The sequence below is a fragment of the Pan troglodytes genome, chromosome 14, assembly GCF_028858775.2.
Source record: "Pan troglodytes isolate AG18354 chromosome 14, NHGRI_mPanTro3-v2.0_pri, whole genome shotgun sequence".
NCBI classification, from domain to species: domain Eukaryota; kingdom Metazoa; phylum Chordata; class Mammalia; order Primates; family Hominidae; genus Pan; species Pan troglodytes.
The window spans coordinates 78,611,884-78,632,128 of NC_072412.2; the positions used below are offsets into that span (position 1 = coordinate 78,611,884).

Sequence of the window (20,245 nt, forward strand, 5' to 3'; positions counted from 1 at the left end):
AGTCAGTGTTTTATGACTTATGATATTTTTATTGGTAAGCGGTATCACCCTATCTGTATAAGAACATTATAGAATTCCCAAACAAAATAAAAGCACTCAAACCAAATGAACAATTTAATATTATTAAACTTGATGTCTTCAAGTCATTATCTTGTTCAGATTGTTGGTAATATGTGACCTCTGCATCTCATTTTCTTGCATGTCTTTGTCTTCCATTTCATTCATTTGTAACTCTAGTTCTGTGTAATTGCATTTGATTGTGTTTATTGTTCTATACTGAGTATACACATACTTGTTCTACACCTTCAACATATTTATTGAAAAATTACCATGTTTAAGTGACCCTAGTGTGAAGTTCTGTGGGACACAAAAAGATAAAAAAAAAGTTAACACCTAACATGTATGAAGAGTAAGAAAGCAAGAATAAAAATGTGAATAAAGATAGCTCCAAGATTTTTAAATTAACCTAATAAAAATAGAGCTAATGATAAACTGATGCTTGCAAACATATAATGGAATCAACGGATTTTAAATACAAAATTCACATTAAGGCTTATTTTATTTGTAGAAATCTTGTTATTTTAGGGTCAAATTAGAGAGAACTTAGTATATTTTTATTGGGAAATGAAGAACAATATAGTCATAAACTGTAAACTCCTTAAAAATTTATAAAGAGAGAAAGATTAGTGGTTCCCTAAGGTTGAATTTGAGGAGCAAAGGAGGAAGTTGGAATGTGGGGAGGATGGAGAGTGACTGGTAATGGACACAGAAATTCTTCTTGAGATAATGAAAATACTCTAAAATTAGATTATAGTGATAGTGGCACAACTCTAAATATACTAAAAATCATTGAATTGTACACTTTAAATTGGTGGACTTTATGATATTTAAGTTGCATATCAGTAAAATTGTGTGTCAGTAAAGTTTAAAAAAAAAGTGGTTGTCAAAAAATGAGGACTGTATGCTTTTTCCATCTCTAATGCCAGTTGAAAGGAAAGAATTTTAGATCTAAACAAGCAACTCAAATCACTTTATAAACTTTTGCCAGAACTCATCTTTTTTATTTGGTATGAGTTCTTAGAAATAGATGTATAGAATGATATTTAACACTATTTATTATTATTATTATTTTTAGAGACAGGGTCTCACTGTGTCACCCCAGGCTGGATTGCAGTGGCACAATCCTAGCTCACTGTAACCTCGAACTCCTGGGCTCAAGTGATCCCCCCATCTCAGCCTCCCAAGTAGCTGGAACCACAGGCATGCACGATCATGCCCAGCTAATTTTTGTATTTTTTGCAGAGGCAGGGTCTCACCCTGTTGCCCATACTGGTCTTGAATTCCTGGCCTCAAGTGATCCTCCTGCCTCAGCCTCCCAGAGTGCTGGGGTTACAGGCATGAGCCACCGCGCCTGGCCTTAACATTATTTTTTAGAATGTTGTCTGCATTTCTTTATCTGATATTGGGAAATATTAAAATACAATAGAATTTTTTCTGCCCTATGATTTTATTTAAAGCACAGTTATCTTACTTTTTGTCATTATAAAACATTCCATCTAGGATTCCATGGATTCTGCAATTCACAGATTAATAGGTTAACTAGTATAAAATATGAAAATATGATAAATATGAAAATGTTAAGTTACTGGAAATGCAGAGAGGGTCTTTGGAGCAATATGTCTTCTCAAAATTATTAGCAGTTCTTTAAAGAAATATACCACTTCCTCCCACCATAGTTAGAAGGAATAGATTTTATTCTTAAAATTGTTTCTTAAAAGTAGAATTGAGATGTTTCATATGTAATTTTAAATACTAAAGGTCAGTGCAATAAGTTATGGTAATGCAGAGCATCAGAGGGAGTGATTTTTTTTTTAGTACAGAAGCTTAGCCTTTACTATAGACATTCTCTAAGTTTTATATATCTTTTTCATCTCCACTTTCAATTAAAAACCTCATTTTTGTTTTATATTATAACATGCATTATGTTGTTTAAAGTAAACTCTGATACTTCTCAAAGTGATAAGCTAATTATTGTTTGTAATATTTCAACTAATTTTCTGATTTGTAATTGGAAAATATTTATAAAAGTGGAGACAAGCTGTAAATTGCTGTATTGTGGTCTTTTCAAGCAAGTGTTATAATGTTAACCTCTCCACTTTTATAGCAAGGGCTAAAAACCGTTACTGCAGTAATCAGTATATCACGGTTATGTTTTAATGTTGTTACTCTCGTAATTCTGAGTTGTGGGGTATTGGTCTTCCACTACTGGTGCCTGAAAATATTATTTGACTCTATATTTTTTCTGTTAATATTTAAGTATAATTAGGAAATGATGTCTATTTTCAAGTACACAAACACATTTTGAATATTTTGGGCAGTATTTCACTTTTAAGCATTAATTTTCTTATTTCATTTGCCTAGTGTTCACTTGGCAAGAAGAGTGCTTCAATTAGAAAAACAAAACTCGCTGATTTTAAAAGATCTGGAACATCGAAAGGACCAAGTAACACAGCTTTCACAAGAGGTAAATAACTTAAACAAAAGAAACCCATATGAAGAATCACAGTATTCATTTTAATTGTTTGTAACTCTTTTATTTTTCTAAGCAGTTTTAAAATAAGCTGTTTGCTAGTACAAAATGATTTCACAATTTATGAAACTAACTGAATGTTAAGGCCATAAAAAACAACTTACAGTGTATGGCAAAACTGAGAACAAAAGGGAGATTAAATGCCCAGACTAAGTATAAATGCAGACTAGACAGACAAAGCTTTGATTTCTGAGAATATCAACTGGTAAAACAGGTTTGGCAAACTTTGGTGACATTTTAAGTTTTTTACTAATAAATCATTTTTAAGATAGATTTGGTTTTTACCTCTGTGTTTAATGAGAAATCACTCCTCTGTTAAATTTAACTTTGTTTACACTTAGAAAATCAGGCTCATATTGCTTCTTTTTCTTAGCCTTATGTCATTTAAACTATGTATATATATATATATGTATGCATTTTACATAGCATTTTTAATCATCTTCTGATGTCAAGATCTAATTTTATTTTTCTGTACTTTTGAAATGCGAGTCATAAAACAATTTAAACCGGAGGTACTACTTTGCTAATGTTCCTTTTATTTATTTATTTAATATTCCTGAGTGTCAACATAAGAAGTTTTTCCGTTTTTTTCTTTCTTTCTTTCTTTCTTTTTTTTTTTTCTGAGACAGGGTCTGGCTTTATCGCCCAGACTGGAGTGCAGAGGCATGATCACAGTTCATTGCAACCTCTGCCTCCCAGGGTCAAGGACTCCTCCCTCCTCAGCCTCCCGAGTAGCTGGAACTGTAGCTACGCACTACTGTGCCTGGCTAAGTTTTGTATTTTTTTGGTAGAGACAGGGTTTCACCATGTTGCCCAGGCTAGTCTAGAACTTCTGGGCTCAAGCGATCCACCTGCCTAGGGCCTCTGAAAGTACTGGGATTAGAGATGTGCCACTGCACCCAGCCAAGAAGTTAATATTTTAAAAGTTTTAAAAACTATTTCTCTTATAACAAAGGGTTTTTTCAAGTCATACATTAAATAACATTAATATATGTTGTTTATTATTTGTTTTCTTAAGGATCTGTTTATATTCTTTACAGTGTCTTTTCATACTATAACATTAGGAGGATCTTTATCCTCAAATTTCGAAAGACCAGAAATACTTCATTTTATTGCAGTGCCTGACACATAGTTAATGCTTGGGGTTGACACAGTGGTGTGTTGGTAAATGTTAACAGCCAGCTTTCCAAGAGGGATATGAGGGAGAGCTTGATTTGTAACATTGGCTTGTATCTCTTTTATAAATATTCCCACCATGGCTGACTTCAAACTACCAACCTAAGGTTACTGAAGATGGAGTAAAGATTGTCAGCAGCATACCAGTACTTAATGTTTGCACCATACAGATACAACAGACATAGGTAAACTCAAGAGCACAGATAATAGTAAAATAATTTTAAATTGACAAATTTGATTGTTTTTACCTTTGTTTTTAATAAAATGTATTTTACTATAAATTTAAATAATTTAGTTTAGTTTTTAATGCTAGTTGTGTTTGATAGCTAGCCCACAAAATTCCTAAAAATTTTCAGGATTCATTTGTACTTCATTCTTTTCATTGCTGAGTAATTTCTTTGTGTGGATGTACCAGTTTGTTTATCCATTTACTTGTTGATGGACATTAGAGTCATTTCCAGTTTTTGGAATAAAGCTCATATGAACATTCATGTACAAGTCTTTGTATGAAATAATAGAGAACTCCTACAAGCTGCTGCAAGCCAAGTCCAGCACACTACTAGGTGGAAGCAGAAAAGATAAATAAATAAATAAACAAACAAACCTCTGTTTGCTAATATATTGTAGATCCCTCATGTTGCCTTTAATTTCACAGTAATTTTCAAAAATATTTTTTAAAAGTAAAATATTAAAATACATGCCTTCGTGAGCATTTCAGTTAATTGAAATAAGAATTTCTAAATGTGGGCTGGATGCAGTGGCTCATGCCTATTATCCCAGCACTTTCGGAGGCCAAGGCAGGAGAGTCACATGAGCTGAGGAGTTTGAGCCTTGGCTACAAAGCAAGATCCACCATCTCTAAAAATAAAGAAGCCGGGTGCACTGGCTCATGCCTGTAATCCCAGCACTTTGGGAAGCCAAGGCAGGCGGATCACTTGAGGTCAAGAGTTCAAGACCAGCCTGGCCAACATGGTGGAACCCTGTCTCTACTAAAAATACAAAAATTAGCTGGGCATGATGGCACATGCCTGTAATCCCAGCTACCTGGGAAGCTGAGGCACGAGAATCACTTGAGCCTAGGAGGCGGAGGTTGCAGTGAGCTGAGATCGTGCCGTCGTACTCCAGCCTGGGCAACAGAGGGAAACTCTAGTCTCAAAAATAAAAAGAAAGAATTTCTAAATGTGAACACACGTCTATAAATTGTTGGGAGAAAATGTAAGAAATTAAGTGTTAAATGCTCCTATAATTAAGTATAATTAACTTTGTATGAAACCATTTTTAAATAAGCTATGGCTTATATTGAGAAAAAGACTTAAATGCTGAAATATTTATGATGTGAAATGGTATGGTGCCTGGAATTTGCTTTAAAATATTTCATGAGGAAAGGAGGAAGGGCTTAACAAATAAAACAAGAATCACAAAATGTTAATAATGTTTGAAGTTGGATGACGTTTACATATAGGTTTAGTAGTGAGTTCTGGACTTTTGTGTATGTTTGAAAAAATTTCATAAGACATTTGGAGAAAGAATCAGTAACCCTATATTAAAGGATCTATGCCAACTTCAGTATATAACTTTTCCCTTAAGATTGAAAATAAAATATTTAAAGTATTCCATGGACTTTACTTTTTTCTGCTTTACAAAATTATATTGCTTACACTGAAAATAATTATATAAACTAGATGAATGATTAGTATTAGATTGCTGTTATAACAATAGACTATTCATAATAGATGGTGAAATAATACAGATGGAAATTATCTCAGGATCTTTATTCTTTATTTTATTTTATTATTTATTTATTTTTGAGACAGAGTCTCGCTCTCTCGCCCAGGCTAGAGTGCAGTGGTGCATTCTTGGCTCACTGCAACTCTGCCTCCCAGTTTCAAGTGATTCTCCTGCATCAGCCTCCTGAGTAGCTGGTATTACAGGTGCACGCCACCACGCTGGGCTAATTTTTTGTATTTTTAGTAGAGATAAGGTTTCACCATGTTGGCTAGGCTGGTTCAGGATCTCTATTCTTTGGATCAGGTTAAATATTTAAATCAGTTTGGCCTTTTTGATAATACACAGATGAAATACTGATAACTAATGTTAGAATTACCATTGAGTTAAACACTATTCAGATTATGTCTGAGATTGTACATAAGTGAACTGACAAAATGACAATGCTAAGTAATACCCAAAATAAAAACAAATACTCCCCTTTTTAGCAGCTTTATTGAAGTATAATTGATATACAGTAAATTGCACATATTTAAGGTATAGTGCAGTTTGACATTTCGCACATGAATATACCTATGAAACTATCACCAAAATGAAGGTAATAAACACATATATCTCCCCAAAAGTTTCCATATGCCCCTTTGGAATTCTTGCCCCCCAACCTTCACCATCTCAGTCCCTAAGCAATTACTGATTTACTTTCAGTTACTGTAGGTTAGTTAGTTAGTTAGTCTGTCTGTTTGTTTGTTTGTTTATTGAGACAGAGCCTCACTCTGTTGCCCAGGCTGGAATGCAGTTGTGCAATCTTGGCTCACCACAACCTCTGCCTCCTGGGTTCAAGCAATTCTCCTGCCTCAGCCTCCCAAGTAGCTGGGACTACAGGCATGTGCCACCATTCCCGGCTAATTTTTGTATTTTTAGTAGAGGCGGGGTTTCACTATGTTGGCCAGGCTGGTCTCGAACTCCTGACCTCGTGATCCACCTGTCTCAGCCTCTCAAAGTGCTGGGATTACAGGCGTGAGCAAGCCTAGCTTGTATTTCCTAGACTTTTATATAAGAGGAATCATATAGTATGTATATGCTTTTTTTAATGTCTCCTTTCACTCTGCGTAATTATTTCAAGATTTATTTGTAGTTCATTTTTTTCATTACTGAGTAACATTTCGTTGTGTGGAAGTACCACAGTTTGTTTATCCATTCACTTGTTGATGGACATTGGAGTCATTTCCAGTTTTCTGAATAAAGCTCAGATGAACATTCACATACAAGTCTTTGTATGGACGTATGCTTTCATTTCTCTTGGGTAAATATCTAGGAGTAGACTGGCCGGATCATATCGTAGGTGTCTATTTGACATCTTAAGAAACTGCTAAACTGTTTCCCAGATGTTTGTACCATTTTACATTTCCACCAATAATGTATGAAAGTTCCAATTTTTCTACATCCTTGCCTTGATATGGTTAGTTTTTTTATCCACTATAATGGGTGTGTAGTGGCATATTAGTGTGGTTTTAATTTGCATTTCTCTAATGACGAATGATTTTGAGGATCTTCTCATTTGAGTTTCTTTGCCCTCTGTTTATCTTCTTGGGAGAAGTGTCTCCTCACATTTTTTGTCTGTTTTATCAGGTTGTTTGTCCTCTTATTCTTGAGTTTTGAGTATTATTTATATATCCTAAATACAAGTCATTTATCAGATATATGATTTACAAATATTTTTTCCCACCCTGTGGCTTATCTTTTCACCTCTTAATGATGTCTTTTTATTTATTTATTTATTTATTATTTATTTTTAGAGACAGAGTCTCACTCTGTTGCCCAGGTTGGAGTGCAGTGGTGTAATCATAGCTCATTGCAGCCTCGAACTCTTGGACTCAAGAGCCTCAAACTATTGGGAGCCTTAGCCTCCCAAATACTAGGACTGCAGTTACCTGCAACCACACCTGGCTAATTTTTTTTATTTTTTTGTAGAGATGAGGTCTCACTATGTTGCTCAGGTTGTCTCGAACTCCTGGGCTCAAGTGATCTTCCCACCTTGGCTTCCCAAAGTGCTGGGATTACAGGTGTGAGCCATCCCACCCAGCCAACAATGTCTTTTGAAGAGATGCTTTTATCAAGTACAGTTCATCACTTTGTTCTTTTATGGATTGTGCTTTGGTATTGTATTTTAAATATCTTTGCCTAACCTAGGGTCATAAGGGGTTTTGTCTATTTTTAATTCTAGATGTTTCATAGTTTTAGGTCTGTGATTCATTTTTAGTTTAATTTTTATACTGAGTGGAAGATATAGATTGAAATTGATATGTTTGCATAATTGAAACACAACTGTTGTAGCATCATTTGTTGAGAAACAATCATTTATGTGTGAGGCTGTTCTCCACTCTCTGTTCCAGTTATCTGTCTTTATGTCAATACCACACTATCTCGATTGCTGTAGCTTTATAATATCTGGAAATCAGATAGTATTGGTCCTCCAATGCTGTTCATTTTCAAAGTTGTTTAGCTGGGTGTTTTTTTGCATTTCTATATGAATTCTATCATCAGTTTGTTAATTTTTTTTTCAAAAACTAGCTGTAATTTTGGTTGACATTACGTAAGTTGAATATATAGATGAAGCAGAGAAAATTGACATCTTAATATTGAATATTCTGACCCATGAACATACTGTATCTTTACCCTTATTTAGGTCTTCTTTAATTTATCTTAATACTATTATTTTTTAGTTTTCACTGTATAACTAAAAACTGTCAACTGTTTGATATCTTTTATTGTCAAACTTTTACAGTGAAAACTACTAAAACATTAGCATTAGCAAAGTGTATGTTTTTCCAGCCTTCTTCTTTTAACCCATCTGACAAAATATGATTTTCAATTGGAGATTTTTTTAGAACACTTAACATCTAGTATATTTATTGATATGGTTATGTTCAAGATTTTCATCTTGCTAATGTTTTCTGTTTGGCCCATCTACTTTTTATTCACTTTTTTTTCTTGTCTTCTTTTGGATTAATTGAATTCTTTTTCATTTCATTTTATCTTATTGTTGCTTATTGGCTATAACTTTGTTATTTCAGTGGTTGATTTAGATTATAGTGTATATGTATCTTTAACTTATCACCATGTAGCTCCAAGTGATATTTAGTAAAACATATGGTATAAGAACCTTACAATAGTATTCTTCTATTTGTTCCCCCAGCCTTTGTGTTCTTGTTGTCGTACATTTTATTTATACACATATAAACTCCCATACTACATTACTGCTATTATTACTTAAACAGTGATAATCAGGCTGGGCACAGTGGCTCATGCCTGTAATCCTAGCACTTTGAGAGGCTGAGACAGGTGGATCACCTGAGGTCAGTAGTTTGAAACCAGCCTGGCCAACATGGCAAAACCCTGTCTCTACTAAAAATACAAAATTTAGTGTGGTAGCAGGCACCTGTAATCCCAGCTACTCGGGAGGCTGAGGCAGGAGAATAGCTTGAACCTAGGGGTTCGAGGTTGCAGTGAGCCGAGATCGCGCCACTTCACTCCAGCCTGGGCGAAAGAGTGAAACTCCATCTCAAAAAAAAATAAATGAAATGAAATAAACAGTGATAATCTTATAAAGAGATATAATAATATGAGGGAAATATGTTAAATTTAAATAGTTACCATACCTTGTGCTCTTTATTCCTTTTTGTAGGCCTAAATTTCAAACTGTTATCTATTCCTTCTGGTTGATGCACTTCCTTTAACAATTTTTATAGAGCAGGTCTATGGTGATGAATTCTGTTTCTGTATATAGCAAAAAGTTGCTATTTTGCCTATTTTTAGTTTTTTTGTTTTTACATTTCTGACTTTTTGACAAAAGTCTAGGTTAAAATGCAATTCTCACAGATATGGAATAAGGCCAAATTAACTGAAAGTAGCCATTTAAGGGTTTACTTTTTTTGTTGTGGTAAAATTCAGATAACAAAATTTACCATTTTAACCATTTTAAAGTATACGATTTAGTAGCTCATGGTATGTGTACGGTGTTTCATAGACAGCACCACTATCTAGTAAAAGAGCATTTCCATCACCTGGGAAGGAAACCCTGTACCCATTAAGCAGTGACTCCCCATTCCCGCCTCCACCTCAGTCCCCCACAAGCAATAATGTGCTCTCTCTCTCTCTATGGATTTGCCTGTTCTGGATATGTTATATAAATGAAATCATGCAATATTTGGCCTTTTGTGTCTGGCTCCTTTCACTTAGCATAATGTTTTCAGGGTTCATATTTTGCCATCTATCAGTGCTCAGTTCCTTTTTATGACTGAATAATATTCCATTTTGCAGATTAACTACATTTTGTTTATCCATCAGTTAATGGATTTTTGTCTGTTTTGAATAGTGCTGCTGTGAACATTTCATGTTCAAATTTTTTGTTTGAACACCTGTTTTCAATTCTCGTTAAGTGGAATTCAAGATGAAATGGTAATTCTATGATTCACTTTTCAAGAAACTGCAAAACTGTTTTTCATAGTGACTATGCCATTTTACATTCCCACCAGCCATTTCAGGGGTTCCAATTTTTCCACATCCTCACCAATGCTTATTTTTCATTTTTTTAACTCTAGCCATCCTGGCGATTACAAAGTAGTATCTTCTAATGATTTTGCTTTGCATTTCTCTAATTAGGTTAATAATGTTAACTATCATTTTGGGTTCTTATTGGCCATTTATATATCTTCTTTAGAAAGATGTCTATTCAAGTCATTTGCCCACTTTTGAATTGGGTTGTCTTTCTGTTGTTGAGTTGTAAGAGTTCTTTATATATTCTGGACACTAGACCTTTATCCAAAATATGATTTGTGAATATTTTCTCCCATTCTGTGTGGGTTGTCTTTCCTCCACTTGTTAGTGTCCTTCAAGGCACAAAAGTCTTTAATTTTGATAAAATCCACTTTATCTTAGGTGTCTTGTGCTTCACCTTTGGTTTTGTGGGTTTTTTATTGAGGTGAAATTCACATGACATAAGATTAACCATTTTAAAGTAAACCGTTTAATATTCATTCACAGTGTTGTACAATCACTATCTCTTATCTAGTCCTAAAACATGTTCATCACCCCAGAATAAAACCTTGTACCCATTAAGCACTTAATACCCACTCCTCTTTGCCCCCACCCTCTGACAACTGCCAAATCACTTTATTTCTGTGGATTTACTTCATCTGGATATGTTTCATATAAATGGAATCATACAATATGTGACCTTTTGTGTCTGGTTTCTTTCACTGAGCATACTGTTTTTGATGTTCATCCATATTGTAGCATGTATCCAGTACTTTATCCCTTTTTATGGCTGAATAATATTCTGTTGTGTATATTTACCTTAATTTGTTTATTCATTTATCCTTTGATGAACATTTAGGTTATTTCCACCTTCTGACTATTGTAAAAAGTGCTGCTATGAACACGCAAATACAAGCAAATGTATGAGTACCTGTTTTCATTTCTTTTAAGTGTATACCTGGGAATGGATTTGCTGGGTTCATCTTTGTTTTTTAGAAAGATATTTTCCCTGGGTAAGGAATTTGAGGTTGACTTTTCTCTCCCTCTCTCTCTTTTTCAGTAGTTGAAAGATACTGCTTCACTCCCTTCTAGTTTGCATCGTTTCTGCCAAGATATTGCTGTCATCCTTATCTTTGTTCCTCTCTAGGTAATGTGTATTTCTTTAGCTGCTTTTAAGAGATTTTTAGTCACTGGCTGTAAGCAATTTGATTATCATTTGGCTTTCTGGAGTTTTCTTCATGTTTCCTATGCTTGGGTTTTGTTGAACATCTTACATACATGAGTTTATCAAATTTATAAATTTCTTAAATTTTTAAATACTTCAATCCTCTCACCTTCCTTTGAGGACTTCAATGAGATATATATTAGGTTGCTTAAAGTTATTCTACAACAGAACAAATGATGTTCTCTTCAGTTTTTTTCAGTCTTTTTTCTGCTTTTCTTTTGAATAGCTTCTTTTACTATGTCTTCCAGTTCACTAATCTTTTTTTCACCACTGTATAATCTGCTTTCAGTTCAATCCAGTTTTTATCTCAGATATTGTAGTTTTCATTTCTAGAAGTTCAAATTGGATCTTCTTTGTGTCTTTTAGGTCTCTCCTTAACATTCTCAAACTTTATTTTCTGGAATATGTGAAATATTATTTCAATAACTTTTTTATATTCTTGCCTACTAATTCTATTATTTTGTCATTTCATGGTTGCCTTCAATAAATTTGAATTTTCTCATTATATATTACATTGTTCAGCTTCTTTGCATACATAGTAATTATTTACTGGATGCCAGACCTTGTAAATTTTACCTTGATGCTATATATTTTGTATTCCTATATGTTTTTGTTAGCTTTGTTCTGGGACATAGTTAGGTTTCTTGGAAACAGTTTGATTCTTCCAAATCTTGCTTTTAAGCTTTTTTAGGCCGAGAAGGGTTTATCGTAAGGCCAATTTCTCCCCCATTGCTACAACAAAACTCTTTCAGTATTCCATGTCCTGTAAATTGTAAGGTTTTCTACTTTGGCTGATGGAAATAAGCACTATGCCTTGCCCATGTTCACTTCAGAGATTGCTCCTACCAATCTTGTCTGTAGTTCTGTCTCCTGTCTTTATACATATGCACTATTCTGTGCCAGGTAAATACTTAAGGGGCACTATCTGTAAATAGTCAGAGTTCTGTCTCTTTGCAGCTCCCTTTTCTTCAGTAGTCTCCCATATGAACTGTAACCACCTTGGTTATTACTTCTATCAACAGCTCCTTAACTCAGGGAATTTGACAGGCTCTGCCTTAATTCTCCTTCCCAGCACCACAGCTTGAAAGCTGTCTCTAGTCAATAAACTAAGGCAGTCATAGAGTTTACCTTGTTTGTTTCCTGTGTGACAGGGATCTCCTTCATTGCATGATGTCCAATGTCTTTCGACCGTTGTTTTATTAGTTGGTCCAGTATAACAGAGAAAACAAGTTATTCTTTTTTGTGTATTTGTGTATACCCACTAATTCTCAAGAAACTGCCAAGTTTAGTTAAGAGTCAAGTGTCAGTGTGGAGTTTGTTAAACAGTAGAAAATCCAGAATCATAAAGTGTGCCACATTACTGCCAACAGTAAGGCAGCTAAGAATTGGTCTTTCTTAGCTGCCTTAAACCTTGATATATGCTCTCCTTCTAGTTATTCAGTAAATATTTATCAATTTCCCACTATATTCAACAACTGATGACAAAATAGACATGGTTTTTCACTTCTAACATAACCAACCTTATTCACAAAGGCCTTATTTTCTACTGTAAGCACGCAGAGATTTATCTTTTACAACTAACTTAATTTCAGGAAGCTTGTCTAGAAAGTGGGACATGCACAGTCATCAGTAACCACATGGCAAGGTTTAGCTACCTGGAATTTTGTACCTAGAAGGCATTGCTAGATTTGAAAGAGGCGTCAAGGTGCATAGGTAAAATAAAGTAGACCTATATGTATTAACTTTGAAAGAAATTTATACTGTATTGATGATTTTTCAAAAAACAAATTGCAGAATAATTTCTGTTTCTCTGTTTGGGTTTTAATATATTTGTGTGTGTGCATGTACCCAGCATATACAGAGAGGATGGGATTGTGTTTCTGTTTAAACATACAGAAAATGAAAAAAAGTCTGAAAATATGTCATGCAAAGGGGACACAAATACCACTAGTCATGGATTAGCAATATGAAATGAGCTTTATTGGTATAAAGTAAGTACTTGAAGTAATAAAACATTTATCTCTGCCCTTTGAGTTGCCTGACCCATTCTTCTGCCTCTAACAACTGCTAGGAGTGTTCTTCCAGCATCCCCAGTGAGCTCAGTCTCTTGGAAAGAGTCTGTGGCACATACAACTCACAGGACCCCACCTCAACATTATAAAGGAGGAGACTCACATACCTACCATGTGGCCCTAAACAGTCTAGATCTGATTAAATTTCAAGGTCAACCATATTTCTAAGACTTCAATGATGTAAAAAAAAAAAAAAAAAACCCCACTATTTTGTGTACCACTGTGAGGAAGAGTGGAGGATGCTGCTGATTAAACTGTGATACAATGCTTTGTTATTACTTTAATTTTTCTCATTTTAGACATACTTTCTTTTAGACTTTAGGCAGTGATTTTTATCCTATATTGCACAACTCTGTTTCTGTGTTTTTCTTCTGTTTCAATGCCGAATCCCTTGTGATCTTTTTAGATACTTAAATGACAATTGTACTCAGCCTATGAAGGACTAGCCATACTCAAAACTCAATTGAAGTAATAATATGAACAGCCAAGACCAATTTTTTCATGCATGGGCTTTATCAACAGCAATTATAAGATGTATGCTATTTTCATAGAAGAGATTAAAAACAGTATGATTTATAGGGTTCCTTTGCCTTTCAAAATGTTTGTCTGTTTGTTGATATTAAAAATCCTTTAGTAGGCTGGGCACAGTGGGTCACACCTGTAATCCCAGCACTTTGGGAGGTCAAGGCGGGCAGATAACTTGAGGCCAGGAGTTCGAGACCTGCCTGACCAACATGATGAAACCCTGTCTCTACTAAAAATACAAAAATCATCCGGGTGTGGTGGTGCGCACATATAGTCCCAGCTACTTGGGAGGCTGAGGCAAGAGAATTGCTTGAGCCTGGGAGGCAGAGGTTGCAGTGAGCCAAGATTGTGTCACTGCACTCCAGCCCAGGTGACAGAGCAAGACTCTGTCTCAAAAAAAGAAAAATATCGTTTAGTAAAGAACAGTGGCATTTATTTCATTACTAGAAATACAAGGCTTAAAAAATAACACTTAGATGAGATACTACATTGCCTGAATTTTTTTTAATTTAGAAAGTGAACTTTAATTCATCAGCCTATCAAAAGTCTTTACCTTACTAGAATAATAGTAGAATAATAGTCACCAGAACCTGGGAAGGTGAAGATGGGGAATGAAGAGAGGGTGGTTAATGGATGCAAACATAAAGTTAGATAGAAGGAATAAGTTGTAGTGTTTAATTGCACAATAGGATGACTGTAGTTTACAATAATTTATTGTATATTTCAAAATAGCTAGAAGATTTGAAATGTTCCTAATACAAAGAAATGACAAATGTTTAAGGTTATTGATGTCCTAAATACCCCTATTTGATTTTCACATATTATATGCATGTATCAAAATATCACATATACCCTATGCATATAATTATGTATCAATTTAAAAATTAATAATTTTTTAAAAGTCTCCTATCCAAAACTGTCCTCTGTGCTGTCAATCATGACTTATTTTTAAAGGCCCATGGCCTACAAGACAATGTCCAGATTCTTTAGCATGGCGTAGATGGCCAATTTGATTCTAATCTACTTCTCATCCTCAACTTCTGTCATCTCCCCTCTTCCCAAATCTTCACTTGCTGTCTCCTCCCACCACTTTGTTACCTTCGTACTCCTCAGTCTCCTTTGTTGACTTCTTTTTCTCTGATTATGTCTTAAGCGTTGACATGCCCCAGGGTTCTATCTTGTTTGTTTAGGGGAAAAGGGGAAAAAGCCAAGAACTTTCAAGTTAGGCAGACTGGTTATATGACTTTAGGCAAGTTATCTTTTTATAAGCCTCAGTTTTCCAAAGTGTAAGTGGAAATAATAATACTATATTGCATGTTTGCTCCAAAATGAGAGAGGGTTCAATCTAAGATAAGCACTTAGCACACTAACTGGCATATGTTAATCACTCGGTAAATGTAGGATCTTATTTCTGTTCTAGAGTTTCATTTATTTTTCTCTTGCTGGCCATAGTATTAATAAAATAAGTATTTTTCTTGTAAATCTGGCAATTTTTAAAGGAAATAGTAGTTCCAGAATTCGAGTAAATAATGATTTTGCCTATATAGGAGTATTCAGAATAAGCCGGGTGTGGTGGCTAATGCCTGTAATCCCAGCACTTTGGGAGGGTGAGGCGGGGGGATCACCTGAGGTCAGGAGTTGAAGACCAGCCTGGCCAACATGGTGAAACCCTGTCTCTACTGAAAATACAAAAATTAGCTGGGCGTGGTTGTGGGCACCTGTAATCCCAGCTACTTGGGAGACTGAGGCATGAGAATCGGTTGAACCCAGGAGGCAGAGGTTGTAGTGAGCTGAGAATGCACCACTGCAGGACTCTAGCCTAGGTGACAGAGCAAGACTGTCTAAAAAAAAAAAAAAAAGAAGAAAAAGAAGTATTCAGAATAAACAATAAAATCAATTTTAACACAATAGCAAAATGTTTAATAATAATTTAAATAATTTCTGCTCTTATCAAATGCAGAAGTGTATTTAATTGCATACAAACTAAGCATTTTAGGAGAAAAGTGAAAAGCTGCATTTTTGTTTTATTTTTTTTAATTAAGACAAGTATTCATTGATGAATAGTGTTTATATGATCAAAACATAAACAGTGAATGTTCTTGTTTTTTAATTTCAACTTTTATTTTAGATTCAGGGGTACATGGGGAGGTTTATTATCTGGGTTTTTTGTTGGTTGGTTTTTTTGAGATGGAGTCTTACTCTTTTGCCCAGGCTGGAGTGCAGTGGCACAATCTCGGCTCACTGCAACCTCTGCCTCCCTGGTTCAAGCGATTCTCCTGCCTCAGCCTCCTGAGTAGCTGGAATTACAGGCTCCTGCTACAGTGCCCGGCTGATTTTTGTATTTCTCTGGGTATATTATGTGATGGTAAGGTTTGGAGTTTAATTGCTACTGTCACCCAGGTAGTGAGCATCATACCCAATAGTTAGTTTTTCAACCCTTGGCCCCCTCTCCCTTTCCCCATTGCTAGTTCCCAGAGTCTGTTGTTCCCATCTTTATGTCCATATGTATGCAATGTTTAGTTCCCACTTATAAGTAAAAATATGGAGTATTTGGCTTTCTGTTTCTGCATTAAATCACTTAGGGTAGTGGCCTCCAGCTGCATCTGTGTTGCTGCAAAGGACACAATTTCATTCTTTTTTATTGCTGCATAGTATCCCATGGTGTATATGTATGATAATTTCTTTATCCAATCCATTGTTATGGGCACGTAGGTTGATTCCATGTCTTCATTATTGTAAATGGTGCTGTGATGGGCATGTGAGTGCATGTGTTTGGTAGAATGATTTATGTTCCTTTGGGTTTATACCCAGTAATGGGATTGCTAGGTTGAATGATAGCTGTGTTTCAAGTTCTTTGAGAAATCTCCAAACTGCTTTCCACAATGGCTGAACTAACTTACATTCCTACCAACAATATACAAGCATTCCCTTTTCTCCTCAGCCTCACCAGTTTTGACTTTTTAATAAAAGCTATTCTGACTGGTATGAGATGGTAACTTATTGTGGTTTTGATATGCATTTTTCTGATGATTAGTGATGATCATTTTTTGAAAAACTTTTTTAAAACAAAGAAAAGCTTCAAGTTAACCAGAATTGTTATATTCAAATTAGAGAATATGAATTACTGACAAAACAAATTTGTTGAATCAAAAAGCCAAAGTTAAGCAATAATAATAAGACAAAAATGAATATAAACATTTAAGAGTAATGATATCATAGTCTATTATCAATTTTCAGTAAATATAACAAAAATGATTATACGAATATATATGTATAAATAAGAATAGCTAGTAATTTTGAGAGCCTACTTAATGCCAGTCATAGCACTTTATGAAACCACATAAGTTCTGCTTGGGTTAACTGGACTTTCCAGAACATGAAACCCCTGAGTTGGCCAGTGTGTCCAGACTTCTTGAGGCCTGAAAGAAGCTCTCCAACTGAGTGAGCTTCCATTAGGTTGGCAAGTGTATTAGTCCGTTCTCACACTGCTAATGAAGACATACCTGAGACTGTAATCAATGAAGGAAAGAGGTTTCATTGACTCACAGTTCTGCAGGGCTGAGGAGGCCTCAGGAAACTTACAGTCATGGTGAAAGGGGAAGCAAACACGTCCTTCTTCACATGGTGGCAGCAAGAACTGCCAAGCAAAGGGGGAAAAGCCCCTTACAAAAACCATCAGACCTTGTGAGAACTCACTCACTATCATGAGAACAGCATGAGGGTAACTGCCTGCATGATTAATTACTTCCCACTGGGTCCCTCCCACAACACATGGGGATTTTAGGAACTACAATTCAGGGTGAGATCTGGATGGGGACACAAAACCTAACCATATCATTCTGCACCTGGACCCTCCCAAATCTCATGTCCTCATATTTCAAAACACAATCATGCCTTTCCAACAGTTCCCCAAAGTCTTAACTCTTTCCAACATTAACCCAAAAGTCCAAGGCCAAAGTCTTATCTGAGACAAGGCAAGTCCCTTCCGCCTATGAGCCTGCAAAATTAAAAGCAAGTTAGTTACTTCCTAGATACAGTGGGGGTACAGGCATTGGGTAAATACACCCATTTCAAGTGGGAGAAACTGGCCAAAATGGAGGGGCTACAGGCCCCATGTTAAGTCCAAAATCCAACAGGACAGTCAAATCTTAAAGCTCCGAAATGACCTCCTTTGACTCCACGTCTCACATCCAGGTCACATTGATGCAAGAGGTGGGCTCCCACGGTCTTGGGCAGCTCTGCCCTTGTGGCTCTTCATGGTTCAGCCCTGCTCCCAGCTGCTTTCATGGGCTGGCAGTGTCTACAACTTTTTCAGGCAGGCAGTGCAAGGTGTTAGTAGATCTACAATTCTGGGGTCTGGAAGACGGTGGCCCTCTTCTCACGGCTCCACTAGGCAGTGTCCTAGTATGGACTTTTTGTGGGTACTCCAACCCCACATTTCCCTTCCGCACTGCCCTAGCAGAGGTTCTCCATGAGGGCTCTGCCCCTGCAGCAAACTTCTGCCTGAACATCCAGGAGTTTTCATACATCCTCTGAAATCTAGTCAGTGGTTTCCAAACCTCAGTTCTTAACTTCTGTACCCCTACCTGCAGGCCCAACACCACGTGGAAGCTGCCAAAGCTTAGGACTTGCACCATCTGAAGCAATGGCCTGAGCTGTACATTGGCCCGAGCTGTGTACATTGGCCCCTTCTAGTCATGGCTGGAGCTGAAGCAGCTGGGATGCAGGGCACCATGTCCCGAAGCTGCATAGAGCAGGGGGGCCCTGGGCCTGGCCCCAGGAAACCATTTTTCTCTCCTAGGGCTCCAGGCCTGTGATTGGAGGGGCTGCTGTGAAGGTGTCTGACATACCCTGGAGACATTTTCACCATTGTCTTGGCAATTATTTTGCTCCTTGTTACATAGGCAAATTTCTGCAAGAGGCTCAAATTTCTCCCCAGAAAATGAGGTTTTCTTTTCTATCATATTGTCAGGCTGCAAATTTTCCAAATTTTATGCTCTACTTCCTCTTGAATGCTTTGCCTCTTAGAAATTTTTCCCCCAGAGTGTAAATTAGTTCAACCATTGTGGAAGATAGTGTGGCGATTCCTCAAGGATCTAGAACCAGAAATACCATTTGACCCAGCAATCCCATCATTGGGTATATACCCAAAGGATTATAAATCATTCTAATATAAAAACACGTGTACGCATATATTTATTGCAGCACTATTCACAATAGCAAAGACTTGGAACCAACCCAAATGCTCATCAATGATAAGCTGGATAAAGAAAATGAGGCACATACACCATGGAATACTATGTAGCCATAAAAAAGTTCATGTCCTTTGTAGGAACATGGATGAAGCTGGAAACCATCATTCTCAGCAAACTAACACAGGAACAGAAAACCAAACACCACGTGTTCTCACTCATAAGTGGGAGTTAAACAATGAGAACAGATGGACACAGGGAGGGGAACATCACACACCGGGGCCTGTCTCGGGGTGGGGAGCTAGGGGAGGTATAGCACTAGGAGAAGTACCTAGTGTAGACGAGTTGATGGGTGCAGCAAACCACCGTGGCACATGTATACCTGTGTAACAAACCTGCACATTCTGCACATGTATCCCAAAACTGAAAGTATAATTTAAAAAAAAGAAAAAGAAATTTCTTCCCCCAGATACCCTAAATCATCTCTCTCAAGTTCAAAGTTCCACAGATCTCTAAGGCAGCAGCAAAATGCCACCAGTGTCTTTGCATAGCAAGAGTGACCTTTACTCCAGTTCCCAAGAAGTTCCTCATCTCCATCTGAAACTACTTCAGTCAGCCTGGACCTTTTCGTCCATATCACCATCGGCATTTTGGTCAAAGCTCTAGGAAGTTCAACCAGTCTCTAGGAGGCTCCAAATTTTCACACATTTTCCTATCTTCTTCTGAGCCCTCCAAATTGTTCTAATCTCTGCCTGTTACTCAGTTCCAAAGTCACTTCCACATTTTCAAGTATCTTCACATCAGTGCCCCACTACCCAGTACTGATTTACTGTATTAAGCCATTCTCATGCTGCTAATAAAGACATACCTGAGACTGCTAATCTATAAAAGAAAGAGGTTTAATTGATTCACAGATCCACAGGGCTGGGGAGGCCTCAGGAAACTTACAATCATGGTGGAAGGGTAAGCAAACAACATGTCTTTCTTCACATGGCGGCAGCAAGGAGAAGTGCAGAGCAAAGGGGAAAAAGCCCCTTATAAAACCATCAGATTTTGTGAGAACTCACTATCACGAGAACAGCATGAGCGTAACCACGCCCATGATTAATACCTCCCACCAGGTTCTTCTGATGACATGTGGGGATTACGGGAACTACTGTTGAGGATGAACTTTGGATGGGAACACAAAGCCTAACCATATCAA

General features: G+C 36.4%; 1 protein-coding gene across 4 annotated transcripts in view; it reads left to right on the top strand.

The window, feature by feature from the left end:
- PIBF1 (progesterone immunomodulatory binding factor 1) overlaps positions 1–20,245 on the top strand; it is a 298,753-nt gene that overhangs the window by 149,695 nt on the left and 128,813 nt on the right. For all 4 annotated transcript variants that reach the window (XM_001136372.5, XM_063792192.1, XM_054665364.2 and 1 more), the window contains one exon: positions 2,422–2,524. In XM_001136372.5, the coding sequence (XP_001136372.1) occupies positions 2,422–2,524 (103 nt within the window). The remainder of the gene's footprint in view (positions 1–2,421; positions 2,525–20,245) is intronic.